Raw genomic sequence first — 19,352 nt, forward strand, 5'->3', positions numbered from 1 at the left:
GGGCCGTCCAGGGGCCCTGAGAGCATCCCCCTCCTGGCTGTTGGGCTGTCCGGGCTCAGGGCCAGCTCCGGCTAGCTTGGAGCCAGCACAGCTGGGAGCTGCCCCACCTCCCACGCTGGCCTTGGACGCAGCGCTGCCGGGAGGCCTCGGCCAGGGCTGACACCACTTCTTGCGGTACCTGCTGTTAAGCTAAGACCCTTCCATTTGGCCCCCACCTGAGCTAAAGCTCCTGCTGTGTCACAGCCGTGCCTGTCCCCAGCTTTGGGCCCATCGCTCTGGACCTAGACCCTGACCGGCAGCTGACTTCCAGCCTGATCTCCGACCCGCCTTATCACCACAAACCTGCCTGGAGCTCACTAGGCTGTGCCTGATCCTCCTCACCCTCCCCGGACCTTCCTTGCTTGCCTCACCTGGGGGCTGTGGGACTGGGGGGACTCCTGCCCTGCCAGCTGTGTGCTCAGCTCCCAGCCCACCTTCCCTCGCAGAGCGCCGGCCCTCGCTGCTCCCTGACAGGCTGTTCCTCTCAAAGTCTCCACGGCTTTTAACGAATGATGATCTCAGCAAAAATGTCAACCCATTTTCTTTCACGGAAAAACAGAAATGGTGGATTCAGCTAGGAATCAAACCTACCACGTATACTGCTGAGCCATGGAAGGAGCAAAATTAATACTTACATTGTTTTCCCCCTCCCAGCGATAAGAAGGCAGGGCTAGAAAATTTGGAACTCTTTTTCTTAGTCCTCTAGCCTTTCTATACCCAAAGTATAGGGATATCCCGGAAATATGTGCCATTAATTCACAAGTAGAAGAAAACAACTCATGTGAACAGTGGCACTTACAACTCCTGCAGTCCCGTGGATCTTTAAGTTACATGCCCTTCCCACCTCAGCTGCAACCTGTATCACACTGGCACCAGCAAGTGTTGTGAGACTAAAAAGAATATGAAAAAATCCTCTTTGAACAGTAAGTCAGAGGGAGTCCAGGGAAACTGTGGTCAACATGTCAGACTGTTCTTTTCTTCTTCCCCTGCTTTCCTCTCATGCCTTCCTCCCTCTACCCCAGCTGATTTTGCTGGAGGTTTGGGCCCTGCTCCTGGAAGAAGCCTTTTTGTGCCTGTTGCTAAACTGCAGCAGCTGCTTAGACTTTTTCCTACCTGGCATGCAGCGGTGATTTTACCACAAAAGTGGTGTTTGCCTGCTATGAACCCCAAAGAGTTCACCACTGACTAGGAAGGAAGGCTGGCTGGCAAGCAGCAGGACTGACTAAGCCTGGTTTCCTTAGGAACCCAGCCTAAAAGAGGAAGAAAGTAAGAGCGTGTGTATTCTGGTAGGCAGTGAATAATCCATTAAAACTCTTAATTAAAACTTTAAACATGTGTCTGCTAATTACATCACCCTTTTCCTGCCCTCAAAAAGCAGCAAATGAGCATGCTTGCACACCTGCCCGTGTGTTTATTTCCTTAGGATGCTGCTCACTTGCTCAGCAACCCAAATACCAGCTCAGGTAGCAGCTGCCAGGGTAAAAACATTTTGGGGAAGAGTGATGACAAATATTTTCTTTTTAGTAATGAATTAGTTCACAGAAATCCTGCTTACTGTTGCTGCATGCCCTAAGTTTGTTGATGTTTTTCATGTATCAATCCTGATACTATTAGTTCTCATCTCTCAGAGCTATTTAATGCCGGCAATGCACACTCTGCTGACCAGCCACCTGAAGGCCTGTGAAAAGAGAAAGAGACAGGGTAAATGGTTTAAAAAGTAGGCTATAAGGATATGGAAATGAGCACGGACATTGTCTGTAAGCTCAAAAACTGCAGAGAAAGGTCTGCCGAGGCTCTAGACCTTCTGGAGGTCTCAGTCCTGCGGGGATAGTGTGGTGCTCCACATTTCAAGCATGCGTGGGGTGAGGAGCCTCAGCATGGTAAAGGGACAGCCCAGATTAGCTGCCGTCCGTGCAAATGAGCACTCGTAGTAAATGAAACTTGCTTCTCCCTCTCTAAGTTACCCTGCAGTCAGTGTCCCCTGGTACACATAGTCTCCTCAGCTGTTCCGAGTTGGCTGGGTTGCAGCCACTTGACATCGGGCCACAGCCACTGAGTTGGGAAGGCTTTTTATTCACTGCCTAGAGGAGTAGGATCATGTTCAACATTGCTGTTGTTATTTATTACAGTCATTAGTTTGGCAGGAATTAACCAAATTCTGGCAGGTAGTGTATGTCTCCATACGTTAGCGTAACTGTGCTGAGCTATAGTGAGTACACTGGGTGAAAAATCAATTCCCTGGTTTTTGGCTCCTGTCAAAACAGGCGGAGGCCAGAGCAGGAGGGCATGTGTGTCCACTGGCACATAAATGGTCACTCTGACCAGATGTTCACCCAATATGCTCTCTTTGAGACCTGCCTTTACACCGTGGCCCTACCACAGCCAGCTGAACCTCTTGGGAAAGGGTCCAGCTGGGAGGTGGGTTTGTTCGCTTGGGGGCATTTCGAGCCATACTGGTACTGCTCAGGGCCTTCTGCAATTTGACCTGGAAAAGAGTCAACAGACGGTAAGAAACTCTGAACCCCTAAACCCTGACAGTGTGCCTCACTAACGAAGCACTGCCTCAAGACTGTGAGTGACCCTATGAGATTATCTTTAAAGTGATATTTTAATGCCTTCACTGACTGTTTTAAAGCTTCACAGGTGATGTCTTGAGATACTGGAGAAGGCCTGGAGAAGGCTCAGAGGTACAAGGAGATGGCTGCCCTACTGCTGAGTTCCCCCATGTCAAAGTCACATCCATCTAAGACGGCTGGAGTCGGGCAACTCAGCTCAGGGGCTGCCAGAACCACTGAACGATTTTTCATGTGAGGTGAAGCATCTGTTATCGCAGGGTAAAGAAACTAAGTGGTCCTTCCCTTAAAAAAAAATGGTTACTTGTTAAAATCTGAGGTGTAAGTGGGGTTCGGGATGCCATATGGCAAACCTAGGGGCACATGAAATCCCAAGCAAGGCCATGAGGTTAATTGGCTCTAGTCAGAAATACGGGGCCTGGCAGGCCTGGGCGCTTGCCATGGAGTAGGGAGCCCAGATCTGAAATTCCAAAATTGGCCTGTCTTTAGAGGGTGTCAGGTCCTCGTCCCAGGGCTTGGTCACTCCCTGAAATCCTGAGATCATCTCTGCTCCATTTGCCTTTTCCTCACTTGCCAGGAGGGTGACAGGACGTGAGTGACGTTCACTCTGCTGCCCGGGTGCCAGGCTGAGCTGTCTATATCGGTTTTGCCCACCGGGAAGAGGGTAGTGGCAGAGCTGCTGAGGACAGGCTGATGCACCTACCTTGTATGTATTCTCCAGCCCAGACTGGATGGCACGGCGTGAAGCAGAGTGGTGGGGTGAGCTGGGGCACATAATCACAGGGTCTGGGTTTCTGTGGGTCACCGTCACTACCCTTCGCACTGCAGCGGTGGAGGAGAAGCACCCAAGTCTTACACCAAAACCTGTTCAAGCTGGGAGTGGGAGGATGTGTCCGCAGCTGGGCTCCCCAGACAAAGCTCAATTGCTTTCCATTTGTGTGGAGAATGGGTGTATTTAATCCAGAAACAGTAGCAACCAAAAAGTCATTTCACTAAGTAGCAAGATCATCCACCACTTGGGAGTAGCTAGAACTATTTACAAAATGTTTTCACACTCCAGCAAGGAAGAGGCTGCGTATTTCTGACTGTGCAGCAGAAGGCAGTCCTATAATAATGCCTCATCTTTACCAATTGTTCCAAATTATTCACATGAAAGATCCCGCTTTCTCTCTTGGACTTCAGTGAAGCTCCTGTTGAACCAATTACTCACTAGCTATTCATGTATTGTCAGAAAGGAAATCGCAGGAGCTTTGTCATTAGGAATAAGATTTGATTGGCAAGGCACATGGCTTTGGGGTGGGTTTTCTTCTTCCCCTTTCTTGCTCTAAAGCCATAGCTTTTAGCTGGCAGTTTCCACTGCTGTAATCTGATGGAAAGTGATAAAACGCATCAGACTGCAGTACTCAAATGAGAAAACACTCCAGATTAGTAGGAATATAATTATGTTTTTCATGACATTGATTTTTTATTTTCTAACTGATAAAAGTAAACAACTGAGTTGGGGGGAGTGCTGAAAAACAACATTTAGACTTTAGTGAGATAATTAACTCAGCAATTAAACATATTTTGTATTCAGCATTTGTCCTCCATAGCACACAGCATATGTGACGTTTGTCCTTTATTAAAATTCTTGCTTCTTGCAATCTTTTTTGTCAGCAGGAGTGGCAGCCGGCAAGAGTCCTGCATGAAGGCCCACTTCTATGGCGCTTTACTTTTAAAGATGAATATTCACAGCTATGGTTTGGAAAAGAAGAGAAAAAGAATCATTAAGCTGAGCTAAACGAGTAGAATTGAGAGGCAAGAGACCTGCACAACAGGCATTTATGTCTATTTTGCTTTTTCCAGTGGTGTTTGAAGGGGAAGTAAACCACGTCTCTCGTGATCCTTGCTGCTCTGTGTACTGCTCAACTTTATCCAGCTGCAATATGGGGCTGCAATGTCAAATGCCCTGTGCTCTGCTTCCATTTGATATCACAGCATCAGGATGGGCTAGTACATGGGCAGGATATGTCCAAAGTAAATTAAAGAAAAAGATTTAAAGCCAATTAAAGAAAAGAGGCTAGTCCTTTGGTAGGGCTGTCTGCTGGTTCAACAGAGTTGATTTCTCACTACAGCGTGAAACACGGGAAGAGGCGTAAGCAACAGTGGATCATTAGAAATCTCACTGGTCTTTTTAGCACAGAGTAGTTCTTCCATGATCAGTTCAGCAAAGAGTGCGTGGGTCTTCAGGAAAGCTGGTTGTTTCAGAAGGTATGAACTACAATATAGGAGAGGTGTCCTCCACATCGCTGCCCCATCTTCAACTCATTTAGAAAAATGGGGTCCTTAGGAAAAAGGTACAAGTCTAGGATAAATAAAACATGCTACTTGCGACTTCATAGGCAGGATCAAGAGGGACAAGCAAACCCTGCGTCAAGCAGAGGTGTGCAGATATGTCATGCAAAGGATGACGCAGTACTTCTGCATGTCAACCCAAACTGCAAAGCTGTAGCTGGTATTGTGCAAGTTAATACCCAAGCACAACAACAAATTATCCTTTTTCTTTTGAGACAAAACTATGTGAGGCTTCTTTTCAGGGCAGAACTCTGAGCCTCAGGGAAGCTCAAATATCTTCCTACTCTGTGAGACTCCCATGGCCCAATTTAAGCTGCTGCTGCTGCTGCTGCTGCTGGCGGTTAAAAGGGCTAACTTCTGAGCTGGCATAAATTTCTATAGTAAACACACTGTGTCAAGTCATTCCAAATTAATTTGTTCCTCTCCCAGGCTGAATTTGCCAGGTTATGTGCTAAAATCTTGTTTCTTGCTTTGTCCTGAAACGCTGTGGTGCATAATAAACATCAAGCCTCAAGAGGCTGTTTTACTGCTAATTTTAGGCAATGAAATGTATCATGTATGTATTCATGATACATACAAATCACCATGTAGCTGGAGCACAACCTTTCCTAAATCCAGGGTGTTCATCTTGTGAAATCTGTGGCCATTTACGGAATGCAAAAGTTGCACTGACAAATGCGTTCCACTGTCAGACATAAAATGTGTGTGTTATTGTACTGACCTTGGGAGACGAATAGGAAAGTGCTTTGTCCTTACCCTGCAAGACAGCCACAGCAGCTGGCTCTGCTTCAGGACAGGCCAGACTAAAATAGGTCTGTCCATGTGATAGGCTGATAGAAGAACCCTGCAAATTCTGCAAGTTATTTGAGTGCCATTAATAGTGCCACCAATAGGTGATATCCCTGAAAATGAATCCCGAAGTTGGATCAATGGTTTCATTTATAATTCACTGATCCACAGATATGACAACAATCTAATTTTTGGGAAAACCAGTTGTGATTGGTAACTGCCTCACCCCTTAAAAAACCCCAAACCTACTCTTTTTATGATGCTAACTGGGACAGGAGATGTGTTTGTGAGGAAATACTTCGGCAGAGAGAAAAATCCTATGGAAACAAAAGGTTGTGTAGGAAGCGCTGCCCAAACAGCAGATGAGCAGTGGGGCTTTGTGCAATGTCTACCACAAGTATTAATATGAAGAGGAGAGATTAGAAGAGTCATCATTAACTTGCAATCCAAATAATTTGAAGAAACTGAGATCAAGGTAATTTAAATGTGAGTCATTTTGCTGACGGTTATGGATTTTGCCGTTTTATTTGCCCGTGTGTTATTTATTTTCCCTCCTCTTGCCTTTCTGTGAAAAGGGCAATACCAACAAAGGGAAAGGCCAGGGAAGAGCAGTTCCACTCTCTGCTCCTGCTTGAGGTGGCTGACAGCCTTAGAGCAGGCAGGTCCGATCCTACCTTGTCTAGAGCCAGCGGAGGTGCCTGCAGAGCCTTTCAGGAGCTGTTGCTCAGCTCCCCGCTCTAACTCGTCCTCCGGAGGCACGCTCTCCAGTGGCTACACAGGCAGCCTGGAGAGCACGGCCTTCTAATCATTTACGTTTGGTACCTACCATCACATAAGAACAGACAGCAAGTATGTGGGGGAAGAGGGAATGTGACTATCCCCAAGGACCTAAAAAGTAGGTATTTTCAAAATAGAGCAATTTTTAAGTACAGTGAGGTGTTACTTCTAGCATGAATAAGAATAATCATGTATAGAATGAGAGGTGATTTTCAAGCTGAATCTATTTCTTGAAAGACTCTCTCATATGCTGTTATTATTCCACAGTAATGCTTCTTTTAGGGCAATATTTTACACCAGTGTTAACATCCCCATGGCACCACAGCCAGGGAGGCCTTCCAAGCACCCAATTTCTCCCACAGTCAGTTTAGGAGCTCTTCCATTTTTCTGTGCATTTACACTGCACCACTGACTTGAGATATTTGATCCAGAATAACGATAATGCTTTGCTTTTCTTCATTCCAGCCTTTACTCAACCTCCTTTACAAACATCGCTAGGGAGGAACAGGGCCTCAGGAGGCGGAAAGCTCAGCCAAAGCTTGCCTGTGAGCAGCTGGCAAAGCTAGGACCAGAGACAGACATACTCGATCCTTCTCTCGTTCGAGAAGCAGCTCAGGTCGACATGGCTCTGAACTTTGGAGGTGATCTGCCTGCTAAGCTATAGCACATTTATGATTTGTGGGTTTCTAGTCTGACTTGGCTTCATTTTTTAACTTTTCATTTTCTTTTTAGGGAACCAAACTGTTCACTGGGTTTGGCAGCTGACGGCTATTAACTGTCACACTCCAATAACCAAGGGATAGTTAGAACAGCATTAAATATTTGCACTGTGCAGCAAGGCTGTACTTCATCTCAGTACACATGAATCCCATGCTCTTTTCACACTGGAAGAAAACCCACCTTATTGCTATTCAAACCTATCTGTCTGTCTCTCTTCCCATACTGTCATTACGCATGCAAGGCCTGTCAGTGCCGTTGACACAAAAAACCCCTCTCGCTTTATGCCAACACCAATGACACCTGAAAAAAAACCAAGACACAAAAGAGTTGCTGCTTTTAAAGATTTTGTTTATTTGGCCTTCATTTTGTAATAAGGTCGCTTATTCCATGTCTTTATAAATGTATTTCTCCTGCCCTGCAAGGGTGCGTATTTTCTCTCAGAGGAACAGCTTATAGATAATTCTATATGAAAAGTGGGTTTTAGTAACTGAGGTTTGTCCATTTTGTATGTCCCTGATTAAATTGTGAAGCTTTGTTTTGAGCACAGTTTTTTCCCCTCATCATCGTAACTGCCATTTTAAGTCTAATCTTTTAGGAAATGTCCTACATAGGCGCTCCTTGTGGTCCGCTTTTAAAAAGCAAAATTTATTTTGGCCTCCACAGGAAGCATTTAAAGCACGTAATGAATAACGTTTGACACGGGAGTCAGTTAGCAGTCATTTTAGATTAACAACACTGCTCAGGAAAAAAACCTTGCAAGGGGATTAGACCAAGGGAAAGATGCTTAGGCAATAACCTCTGAGCCAGTTGGTTGCTGAACTACTCACAATAGACATAACTATCTCTGAAGGTCTTAAGTGTGGGAATTATCTCCAGGAAGAGAACAATGAGTTAGTGAGATATAAAACAATAGGCTCATGCTCTAATACGAGCAGTTAGCACCGCACATGTTCTCTCCTCGTTTAATCTGCAAGACTTTCAGAAAGACAGTAGCAGTTGGTGCCCGAATCAAGACTTCCTCTCTCCCTTTGATCTTATGTAAAAACTAATGAATTGTATAATCTCCAGCACCCCTGAAATCCCGCTGGTTAGAGGGAAGCCATCCCCACCTTTCCCATGCCTGTCGCAATTCGCTAAATGGGAGCTATATTTAACAGCAGGCCAATCACATGATCGCTGAAAAGGAACAGCACAAGGATCTGTAATCCTAATGCTCTGGAGCTGAGATTGCTATAAATCCTTTGCGGAATGATTTCCTTTAAATCCCAAACATGTCATCATACTTTTAATTAACATTTCTTTATGAAAAGTGTGGATAAGACCCTTTAAATTTGATTGTTCCCAGACTTGTCATCTTAAAACAGCGTGCATTTCTATTGTCATTTTCACGTAGCATATTTTACTTTAAAGCTTTTTTCTTTCCTTTCCCATCCTTTGCCTTCTCTGCCTTAACCCTCAAACAAGGGCTAACTTGCTAAAGCTAGCACTATTTTTAAAGGTAAACAAATAGCTTTAAATTAGTTCATGTACAAAAAAGAAAACTCAAATAATCAAAAGACCAGTAATGAGTGCAAGCAGAGATGTGGCTGATGCTGCCCTACTTGAATTCTTACCACCTTCATCTCTTGAGTTTACCATCTAATTGAGCTTACCATCCTCCTTACGGAGTGAAAGAGATTGAGAAAGGGAAGTGATCTGCCCAAACTAACAGATCACCTGCAGAAACAGAAACACAACCTTTCTTTCCTGACTCACAGCTCTTAATTCTTCTCAGCTGTTTAGCATGTGGCTTTCTGAATACCGGGCCTATTTCCTTGCCTGTTGCAAATCCAGCAGCATTTCTACCCAGTTACATGGTACTAAAACAAGCCTGAAATGCATGATGCTGGGCACAAGAGATTCAGTCTTATTTCCAGCAAAAGCGAAGAGTTTTATCTGAGTGAGGGTGAGATGCTTTGGCCGGTGGCTAGTGGGAAATGGACTTCCAATATTTGTTTTCCTGAAAGTAACCAAGGTACGAACTCTGGGTTTGAATGATGGCTCAAGCTCAGCGACAGACTCACTTCGGTTATCCCATCTGGGATTTGAGACAGTGGCACGTCACTGGCAGACAACTCTTTCAATGATGTTTTTCAGGAAGTCCAGTTTTCTAACATGTCTCTGTGTGGAATAAGCTGCTAGAGGACCAGAGAGGAAGAGTATTTGTGAGAGAGAATATTAACGACGGCATGATTATCCATTACACAGATAAAACCCCCCTTCATCAGCGAGAAGCAGGAAAGAATCCAGAATGAAATCGTCAAGCAATTTGACAGCAAAAATTGAAATTATTTAGCATGATTTGGCAATATGTTTCTATGCATCCATATATCATCCAAGAATATCCATTGACAGATATTGGAGAAATAATGAATGGCTAAGCAGAGTAGATCAGACTCCGATGCCCTTCCATGAATTGGGCAGTAGTTTATTCCTCAGCTGCTCCCATTGGCTTCAAATTATGCTTTGTAGCTGACGCTCAGAGCCAAATGTCAGGAGCCCAAGCTCACCGAGCACGTCAGTGGGAAAGCTCAGAACAGAACTTGACTCGCTTGAATCCTGAATGGAAAACAAGGAATAGCCTAGAGAAAGAAAGAAGGAACCCCCCCCGGTGCTATGACTACCTTCCTGTACACATCCTCACTTCCTTTACAGTAGTTATGCTGTCTTGTAGTTTCATTGGTACGGTAAAGAATGCTTACATACTTATATTCTGTTTTAAATGGGCCGTAATTATCTGGCCAGGACATTGGTAAAGTTCTTTCAAAAGGAATGGAAAGTGTCATGGATGCAGAGAAAAGGGAACAGCAAATTTAACCACTAGACCATTGGGATTTTCCTTACTGACAGCCAAATTCATGCAGTAAGCGTGGTGTGGCATATGTGACCATACATTAAAAGCAGGGACTGCAACACATCCTTCCTTGGCCTGTCAGCTTTTCTTGATTAAAATACAACACATGGATAAAAAAATAACCACGAGAAGTAAAATTAGTGTTCTTCTGATCAAGCCATAAAGCTTGAAGACCATGCACACTGTAGCCTCTTTCAGTTTTGTTTGCAGTTCCATGTTCACTCCAATATATTAATTCCTCTTCCTCTCCCCTATGCTAGAACATGAGAAATGTTAAGTCCAAAGCTCTTTTGAGAGTAGCGCTATGAAGAAACCAGACAAGTCATATTTGCACAAAGCTGTTCATGCGTAGGTCCACAGATAGACAAGGCCAGTACATGAAACCTTTTTTGGATAGAAACTGTGAGCCCGAGTCCGTGAAGAACAGACACGACTTACGATGCAGTGACCTGTGCTTGCGACGACGGAGTTCCTGGCCCCATGAGGATTTTCAGAAGTGGCTGGTTTGAAGCTCCTTGATGTACTTGCAGGGGTCCCACTGGGCGATCTCTAAGACGACAGAGCCTGTTGTCCAATGTAGCAGACTGGATACTGGGCCAAACAAGGGAGTCAGGATCATAGCCTTGATCTCGCCCCACGCTCTTTGCAATACACAAACCGTAACAGCAACATTCAGTCTCTGCGCGTCCCTTGTTCCATGCTATGCGGTAAAGTGTGAAACCCGCACTGACTTAACATTCTTTGATGAACCCTAGCCATTAATTTTTCATCTCCCCTGTGGTACAAACACCAAACTGATGTTCCTTCCCTTCTTTACTACTGAGATCACCCTTGAACACCCACCTGGACACTGAAAGTCATGTATAAAATGTCGAGATCTAGCATGTACTGTGGGTTGAGCACCCGTTTCCTGTTCCCATTTCAGTACGACACGTGGAGGAAAGCCGGACACATACCAATACAAAACTAGGAGTTACTGTATCACAATTTTTTATTTATCAGTATCAAATTACATAGCAAAGTAATGAATGCAGTGTCAGATCATCTCTTTGAATACTGTAAATACAAACAAAATCCAGCATATTGCTTAATTATCCAAAGTAAATTAAAAGTTTAAAAATGTGCGTTTCAGAGATTCCATTTGGCATATCCTGTCAATATACCCTGCATAAATATTTCTGTACCTCATTTTCACTATGTGTACCTTAATTAAATACAACCTCTAGAAAGCTCACATGGAGGAGATCGGCTCTATCTGTAAGCTCGTGTTCATCACCAAGTCATGCATCTGCCCTGAAATCACTGAAGGTGCCTATCTGCTGTCTCACCTGACAGATGAGTGTGACTGTACACAGAGTGGCCAGACCCTGCTCTCACACGCTGCTAGGCCCAAAGCTACTGGCATCAGTGCGAGACGACTGAATGCATGACATCAGCTTTGGATCAGGTCCTTAAATTACTGACAAAATAGCTATTCACTTTCAAGGAAGCTGGGCTGGATCTGATGGCCAGATCTTGTACGCTCAAATATGTAAGGAAATTCTTGGGATGTTTACACCGCTCTTTACACGAGCGTGACTCCACTATATAGAAAGAACAATTCCTGGTTTATCACATTAATTGACACATAAAGTCAGGTCTGCTGATTTCATGTAAGCTGAGTAGGATTTGGCCACTGCTGGATACAAACTACATAATTCAACAGAAGTACTTTAATGGTGTTAATCAGCAGTGTCATTTACATGGGACTTCCTTATAAACTGTGTAAATGAAACAATTTTTCCTGATGAGAATAAGCCTCACTTAGCACTGTTTCCAAAGACTACTGAAACTTTGTAGTGGTATGAAAAGGAAAACACCATAGAAATACATATTTTGTTTAGAATACAATGAACAGAAGTACAGAAGCGTTGATGCAGGTAATTGGAAAGGTGAGGAAAGGGAAGGAGGAAAAATTTAGGCAGCAATCCCATGGCAACATGGGAGTTAATCTTGATCCCTCCAGTTTACCAGTATCAGTGGAAGTCAGGCTTCTCTGGGAAGGTGCAGCCTGAACGCTTGATAATTACGCTGGCTGCGTAATGTCCAGCCCGGATGCACTCGGTCACTGGCCGGTCATAGACGAGCTGTGAGAGAAAGCCTGTGGAACAAAGCGGGAGAGAAAGAGAAGGAAGAAAATGGTTAGATCAGGTTTTTTGAGTGTATCTGGCCTGACTGTATGCACACGGGTAGCCTGGCTAGGTTAAGGTTAGTATTGCGCTCGAGTGACCAGCTAAGTTGGGGTGCTGCTGCTGTTACTCCTACCTGAAGTTTCCATTTGGTGGCTTCAAGTAAATTAAAGATTATAAAGACTGATCTCTATTAGTGCCCTCAAAGTGATTTTACTAGAGTTCTTGCTCTCTTCTCTTCCAGAGAGAACCCTTGATTACTCAAATACCATTTTAAAAACAAAGAAGCAGCTTTCCCTGCTGAAGAGACCTTCTGTTCATCCTGGCTACAGCTACAGCCCCACACAACTGTCACGCTGCAAGCTTTTCTCAAAAAATTGAAAGGCACACAATAAATAAACGTTATCTATATTCACAGTTACAGGTGTTCACAATGAAAAGAAGGTGAGAAATTTTCACCTAATGAGGAAAGTGAGATGACCTCTGTTGCCCTCGATTATGGGAAATGTAATCTAAGACTTCAGAAATGGTGGGTACCTCTTAGCATGTTCAGGTACCTACGTAAACAGCAAACCCCATGGAGAGCCAAGCACCTCTCAGAACCGGGGCATTCGGTTAACTGCTTTAGCTAACAAAGCCCTAGCAAGCATGGCTTAGAAAACCAGAAATCACTGGCAGCTGAGTGTTTTGAAAATCAGAGCACCTCTTTAAATCAATATAAGCAGAGTCTCCTAAAAAGGAAATTATTCGTAGGTACTTGGAGAAGTTAAGTACAAGTGGCACCAGAAATTTTATGGATTGAGTCCCTCATTTCTGAAACATTTTGTCTTGGCTGAAACTATTGTGATTGAAACATGACAGAACTTATGGCAGAGGTGAAATATATATTTTAAATCTGGAAGAGGTATGCAAGATGTGAAAAGTAAACTTTGTCTCTTATAATTTAAAACTCCACTCTGTCATTCTAGAGGTAGTATTTTAGTCACTGTTATCGCATTTTTAATATGTTTCAGATGTATCTCTCTTCCTCATCCAATCATAGAAGTGAGACTTGCCCAGGAAAATCAGAATTCTAGCAAGCTGAAACGTGGTCTTTTTAAAGCTTTCATCCGCCATTTCAAGTTCCTGCGTCACGCTCTGACAGGCCTTGGGCCTTAACAGTACAAATCTAGTCTTGAGACCACGTCTCTCGTAAGTACTATTGTAGCTCATAGGTATCAGTTTCTGACATATTACAAATTTTGATTCGAAGATGATATGTTTTGCTAGTTTGCTTTCAAATACACTTTCTCTCTTCAGCTTGGTTACTATTGGAACAAAGACTCTACATTATATTGAGATGCTCTCATTTAACCTGCGCTCCTTTTCTAAATATTTCCTTTTGTGGTACATGAGAGCCCATTTTTAGAAGATGATAAAAACATTTTATCCTATGGAATAATGTCTTCTCCTTGAAGATTAGAAATCATGTAAAACATGAAAAATAAGGTTAAATTAACAAAGGATAACACTGGTGAGCAAAAGACCCCATTTTCATGAATTACCAAGATCTATCTCGGCTTCACGGTCATGACTGCTACTGAAAAGAAGCCCAGTTGATGTATCATTTTCTCCAAACTGCACCGAATGGGAGAAGAGTTTGAAACTACCAAATCTATAAATCAAACACTTTTCATTGGAATAGGGAGGCCATAGAAAGTAGGCACTTTAGTTGACCACTAGGAGAAAACTCTTACGTTTTTGACATCAATACTTTTCTAGAGAACTACATATTAGCTGGAATTTTGCAGATACTGACTAGCTGGGAAAAAATGACTGCTTCACCAACAAAAGTTAAGTCGGTAAGCACAAGTGGAGAAAACAGGAGTTTTCAGTATACAAAGACGAGCCTCTGAAACAGGAAGAAATTGTGCTGTGAGTGCTATCACTGATGGCAGTCAAGGGACGACAGACAACACAACTGTGGCAGGATGGTCCAGCTGTAAGAGCTGGGTAACAGTTGAGAAATTCAAACAGCATGCCTGGCGGAAATCAGACCATTTCTGAATAACGAGACGAAAATGGTCTGCTCCCCATTAAATTAACATGCATTCTTAGAAGAAACTTTCTTGGATATGTGGAGGATATCAATCATGAAATTTAAACTGCCTGGGAGGCAGGAGCTTGCCAGTGTGCTTCTGGGTGGTTAAAACTTGAGAGCGAGTTGTAACTGTATGTAAAATGAGGCTGTTAAGACAGTCCACTTCTGACTCGGAAAGTATCGAAGATGCACTGGGCAGGCCTCCAAAGGCAAACACGAGGCTAGGTTTTGCACAGAGCATGAATTCAGAGCGGGGTTTATACAAGAAAGGACAACTGTCCTCTAAGTTTATGATCAAGGCATCAAACATATACGAAGATGAGAAATTCCAAGGAGCAAAGGACCATAAAACATGAATTATTTTTCAATACCAACTAGACTGAAACTGTCATCACCTCCCAGGCTCACTGTAGTTTTGTCTTTAGTGAAGCTACTTCTTATTTATTCTGATCTAAGTGAAAGCAGAATCAGGTGAAAAAACATCCTGTTCTGATTGGGGATAGAAATGAGAGATCTCTGTGATTTCAGAGTGGTGGAGAAATGACGTTAAGTACAGCTGTCATATATGAGATATGTAGAAACTGCAATGAGGAGTTTGCCCTCAAACCATTCTCTTGTCTATTGAGTTTCTCTTTAAAGGTACTGTTTCTTAGATGAAATAGAAGTAGCAGTATCTGACACAATATCGCATCGAATGACAATACAAACACACATATCGCAAACACAGAACTACATCACATACTAAGACTAGGCAGTTGGCAAAGCGGACCCTGAGGGAACACCAGAAGCACTGTTGTTTGAGCAGAGAAACACAGAGCTCTATCAGGTTGGCTGCCTTAGCAGCAGAATGTCCTTTTTAGTTAATGCACTAAAAAGCAACATGGGCAGAATATAATTCAGAGTTTGCCTCCTCCAGTGTATAAGGTACTGTGATGCAAACCCCATGAGTCATAGTCTCAAGGCGTGGATTCAGATTTTCGAGTTCCAGCTGAAGAAGTTACTGCCCCATCTGTTTTTCACCATCCTTCCTTGCTGCTTGTATAACCTGATACTCTGCCAAAATGAGCCAGATTAGTTTAAACAGTAAGCTGTTGAATAGTAGGTTTTTTCTAAACCAGCTGATTTAAACTGAAGTGGGTTAGTGAGTACTCAAAGAGCTCTACAAACGAGCAGGGTGGTGGAGGGAAGATGATAAGCAGCTGAAGGCTGTAATCTCTTTAAGGTGCCATGACTGGAAATGCAAGAAGATGAGTGAACATGGCTTCAGACTTACTTCACACTCCTCCTACAATTTCACAGACAGAAAGGGCGGGATTGAACTCTGATCCTGCATCATGAGCCTGGGATCATGGAATTAGATCACGCCAGCACATACTGAAGTTGCTCAGCAACTATTTTAACTTCTGCCATGGCCTGAACTAGGTGCTGGCTATCATTGGAATGGAGTGCAGAAAGCAGTAGTATATTTTGGCTACACCAAGACAACCTCACTTCAAATATTTTACCAAAACAACCTCAGGCAATATTGTCTACCACCTTCTACACTGCTGAAGCTGTGGACGGTGTTAGATGCATCGTATGCCACTCTCTTCACGCTAGAACACAAAGGCAAGAACCAAACTCAAGGCTTTCCCGCTTGTCTGCCTCCTGCCCTGACATCCGAAATGTTTATTGTTTATGAAGTAAGAGAAATGGCAGTTGCAGGATGTTTAGTAGGCCACCTTGTTGTAACTAGCCATCTTGGCAAGCTTTCAGAGTAGACTGGGATGCCTTTTGTCCCTCACAGGCATGGACAGCCAAGTAAACACCTTCTACCCAGTCATGGTAAGAACTTATCTGGAACTGTGTGCAATTCATCCCACTTATTCAGCATCTTCCTAGAAAGCAAAGACAACTTTGCTTCAAAAGCTGCTTTAAACCTTAGCGTGGTACAAAACGTATTTGCATTCCCAGATGATAGCAGTGATTATAATACACCAATAGCTATTTTTGGCCCATAATTATTTCATTTCTGCACAGTAAAGTGTCTCTGAAACCACTTTGCTCTGAAAAATGTGCCTGAAATAATTAGGAGTTAATCTTTATTATCCCCAGCATCCTTACTACATACGCTGAACGACAATGTTTATAATTGTTAGGTCTGCAAACAGAATGAGAGATGGAAAAGTCAAGTTGCTTTCTTCCTCCTTGTGCTCACCACCAAACAAAAAGTTCTGTAAGCCAAGTGCCAGAAATGGTGCTTGAGCCTCAAAATCCAGACCCAAACCAAGGCCCTCACTGAAACTAGCTCAAATTTCTTTGTGGATGTCAATATAAGTCTGAAAAGACACAGCAAGACAGTCCACTGGCTGACACAAAAGGTGTTGTCTTTACTTTGTTACTTCTAAGAGTTGAGTGGCACTTAAAAATCCTTAAAGGAGAACCAAGTTCATTTTCTTGTGGCCAGCAAAATAGACATTTCAGAGACAATTTCACCGAAATCAGTGATTTCTTTGAGAGTTTTTCCTCCAGATTATCAGTGGTAATTCTGAATGAATGCCCAGTGCTAGTGCAGTTGGATAGGAATGTGGGAGTCCAATAGCGGAGATTTTAAAACAGTTCTGGTCTGCTTCAGTAATGGTTTAACAACACTTAAAAACAGCTCATATTGAAGCCAAATGTTTAATTTCAAATTGTACACTTGACAATTAATTTTCATGACTGTTAATTACTAATGCTGGCTGGAAATCCGTTTATAGTCTCTGACACCCACCTCCCCCACTACTTGTCTTTCTGCAGTTTCTCTCACACTTGTAACCTTTATAAAATGCCCAAGACAAAATTAATGTATTTTTTTAAATGCAAGAGAAAAGCAGAAAAAAGGCAATTATCAAATGCATTAATTATAAACAATTACAAGCTGACCCTGAGTCAGAGCCCCTCAAAACCTTTTTGCTATGTGATGTTCCCAGACAATCCTCCCTCTTCCAGCTGAACCCTGAAGCACCTAATATAATCCATGCTAGCCGGGCCATTCACCAACAGAACTGTCCCAGCCACAGAAAGGATCACGGACAGCTCAGCTGCCTTCTCTGTTTTTGTATTTAAAGTTTCTACAGCTTAATTTGTGAACTGCCTTTTTAAAAATGGTGTTATTCCACCTTGGGGGACAGTTGCAAGCACCTTTTCACGCTCTCGTTCATATACAGCATTTATCACAGTTGCTCGAACACTCGTCTGTTTTTATGTGATCCCACCAGCTTTCCAGGCCAGCAGTGTGGGAAGATGCAGTTTTCAAGAAACATTACCCTAGCAATTTAAAGCCACGTAGCTGTTATGACTGAGGCTTTTTTGGATGTCTTTGGCGCTGTTGGAGTGGGTTAATGTTGTGGTCGCACGAGTCTGGTCAGTTGTAATCAGGAGGTTAGCAGCACTGGTGCCAAGAGCCAACCAGCCAACCTAGATTTTGTAAAAGATGTTGGCATCAGATGATTCTGCAACGTAGTCACTGAACGACCGTACATCAACACGCTGAGGTTTCTCCTTTTTTAATTTTGTGGCAGATGGTGGGTATTACAGCCAAGAACTGTGGTAAGCCAGAGGCCCTGCCCATTGCTATCAAACCGAATGTTGGCTATTCTAAATGGAAACGTTTTTGATTAAGGGTGGGATTTGGCTTCTGTTTGCATGTATTTTGGCACTGTGGTCTGACACATTAGTCTTAGAGTACGTAAGACAAATTAAATGTAAGCATCTTCAAATATGCTATACTTCTTTCAACCTTCACACACCTTAGCACTTTCTCCCTCAAAATACAGTGTAAGAATTATTCCACACATGCACATATATGTTATTAACTACAAATGTATAAGCGTACAAACAAGTGTCTTTCCCTCTCATTTAAAATGAAATGGCTCTATGCTTCTCCAGAACTGTAGCGCGAGGCTAATTACAAGCGAGAGAAAAAAGGTTACCAACCCTTTCAGAAAAAGTCATTTAAGATGTATATCTAACAAGTGGCAACCTTGAAATCTCACTCTCACTGAAAAGAACATTAGAAAACCCTTTCTTACTATACCACTGGAGGAAAGTTTTAATAAAAACTAATTAAACTACAAAAATCTCAAGTGGTTAGCCGATTTTAGGGGCTAAATTTCTGGCAATTCTAATTATCCTCTTGTGGCTTCACTTAGTGTTTCACAACCATGACAGATGACAATGAAAAACTGCAGTTAAATTCATCCTCGCTGACACCATGCTAAGCACTAGCTTCTCCCTCTCCAAGTAAAATCAATACCATGTTTGAGTAAACAGGTTTACAGCTTTATTAGGATGTCTTGCTTGTTCTGTAACAGCTACTTGAAGCTGTGGTAACAAATCGACTCAACTCAGTTAAACCTAGAGAGCTGAGTAAGAGGCTCATCGATAAGGTTGTTATAAAAATAAACTGCAGGAGATCAGAAAGCTGGAACAAACAACCTGGTAAATGTTAATATTTTTACTTCCAGAGAATGACAAAACCATGAGATCATGAATAAAATGTTTTGGAAGTCTATATTTACTTTATTTATAAAATGGTCATGGTCTAAATGCATTTCACTGTCTATGTACAAGCCTATTACACAAACTTCTTATTTTCTGATCACCAGCATGAATACTAAACCAAGCATGTTTTAAAGAAAAGCAGTTAGTATTGGTATTGCTGTCCCTAATTCCTCTTGTTTTCTTTGTATTTACGGACACATTTTGAATGTATTGAATTTCTGTAAGGATCACTCAGATGGGCATACGTCTTCTTTAGCCTAAGGTTATATAGTCATTTATGACTCTCTCTCTCTCTGCTAATAATACAACTTTGCATTTACTAGACAACTATGAGTAAGTGAAAGGAGTGTTTTCAGTTTAGCAGCCTTTTCCTGGAATGGAGAGGAGGTGTTGAATACACAAAGCAAAAAAGAGTTCAGACTCTAATGCTTTAAACCATTGCATGTGGAAAATGT

At 42.8% G+C, this 19,352-nt stretch overlaps 1 protein-coding gene across 1 annotated transcript in view; it reads right to left on the reverse strand.

Annotated features, from left to right (window-relative positions):
- Positions 1-12,140: 12,140 nt before the first annotated feature.
- The window catches only part of ADK (adenosine kinase), a gene marked incomplete at both ends in the record, with an annotated part of 297,697 nt that continues 290,485 nt past the window's right edge, over positions 12,141-19,352 (reverse strand). Inside the window, one exon of the mRNA XM_082001891.1 lies at positions 12,141-12,265. Coding sequence (XP_081858017.1) covers positions 12,141-12,265 — 125 coding nt within the window. The remainder of the gene's footprint in view (positions 12,266-19,352) is intronic.

The sequence above is a fragment of the Phaethon aethereus genome (assembly GCF_964289735.1).
Source record: "Phaethon aethereus genome assembly, chromosome: 7".
Lineage (NCBI taxonomy): Eukaryota > Metazoa > Chordata > Aves > Phaethontiformes > Phaethontidae > Phaethon > Phaethon aethereus.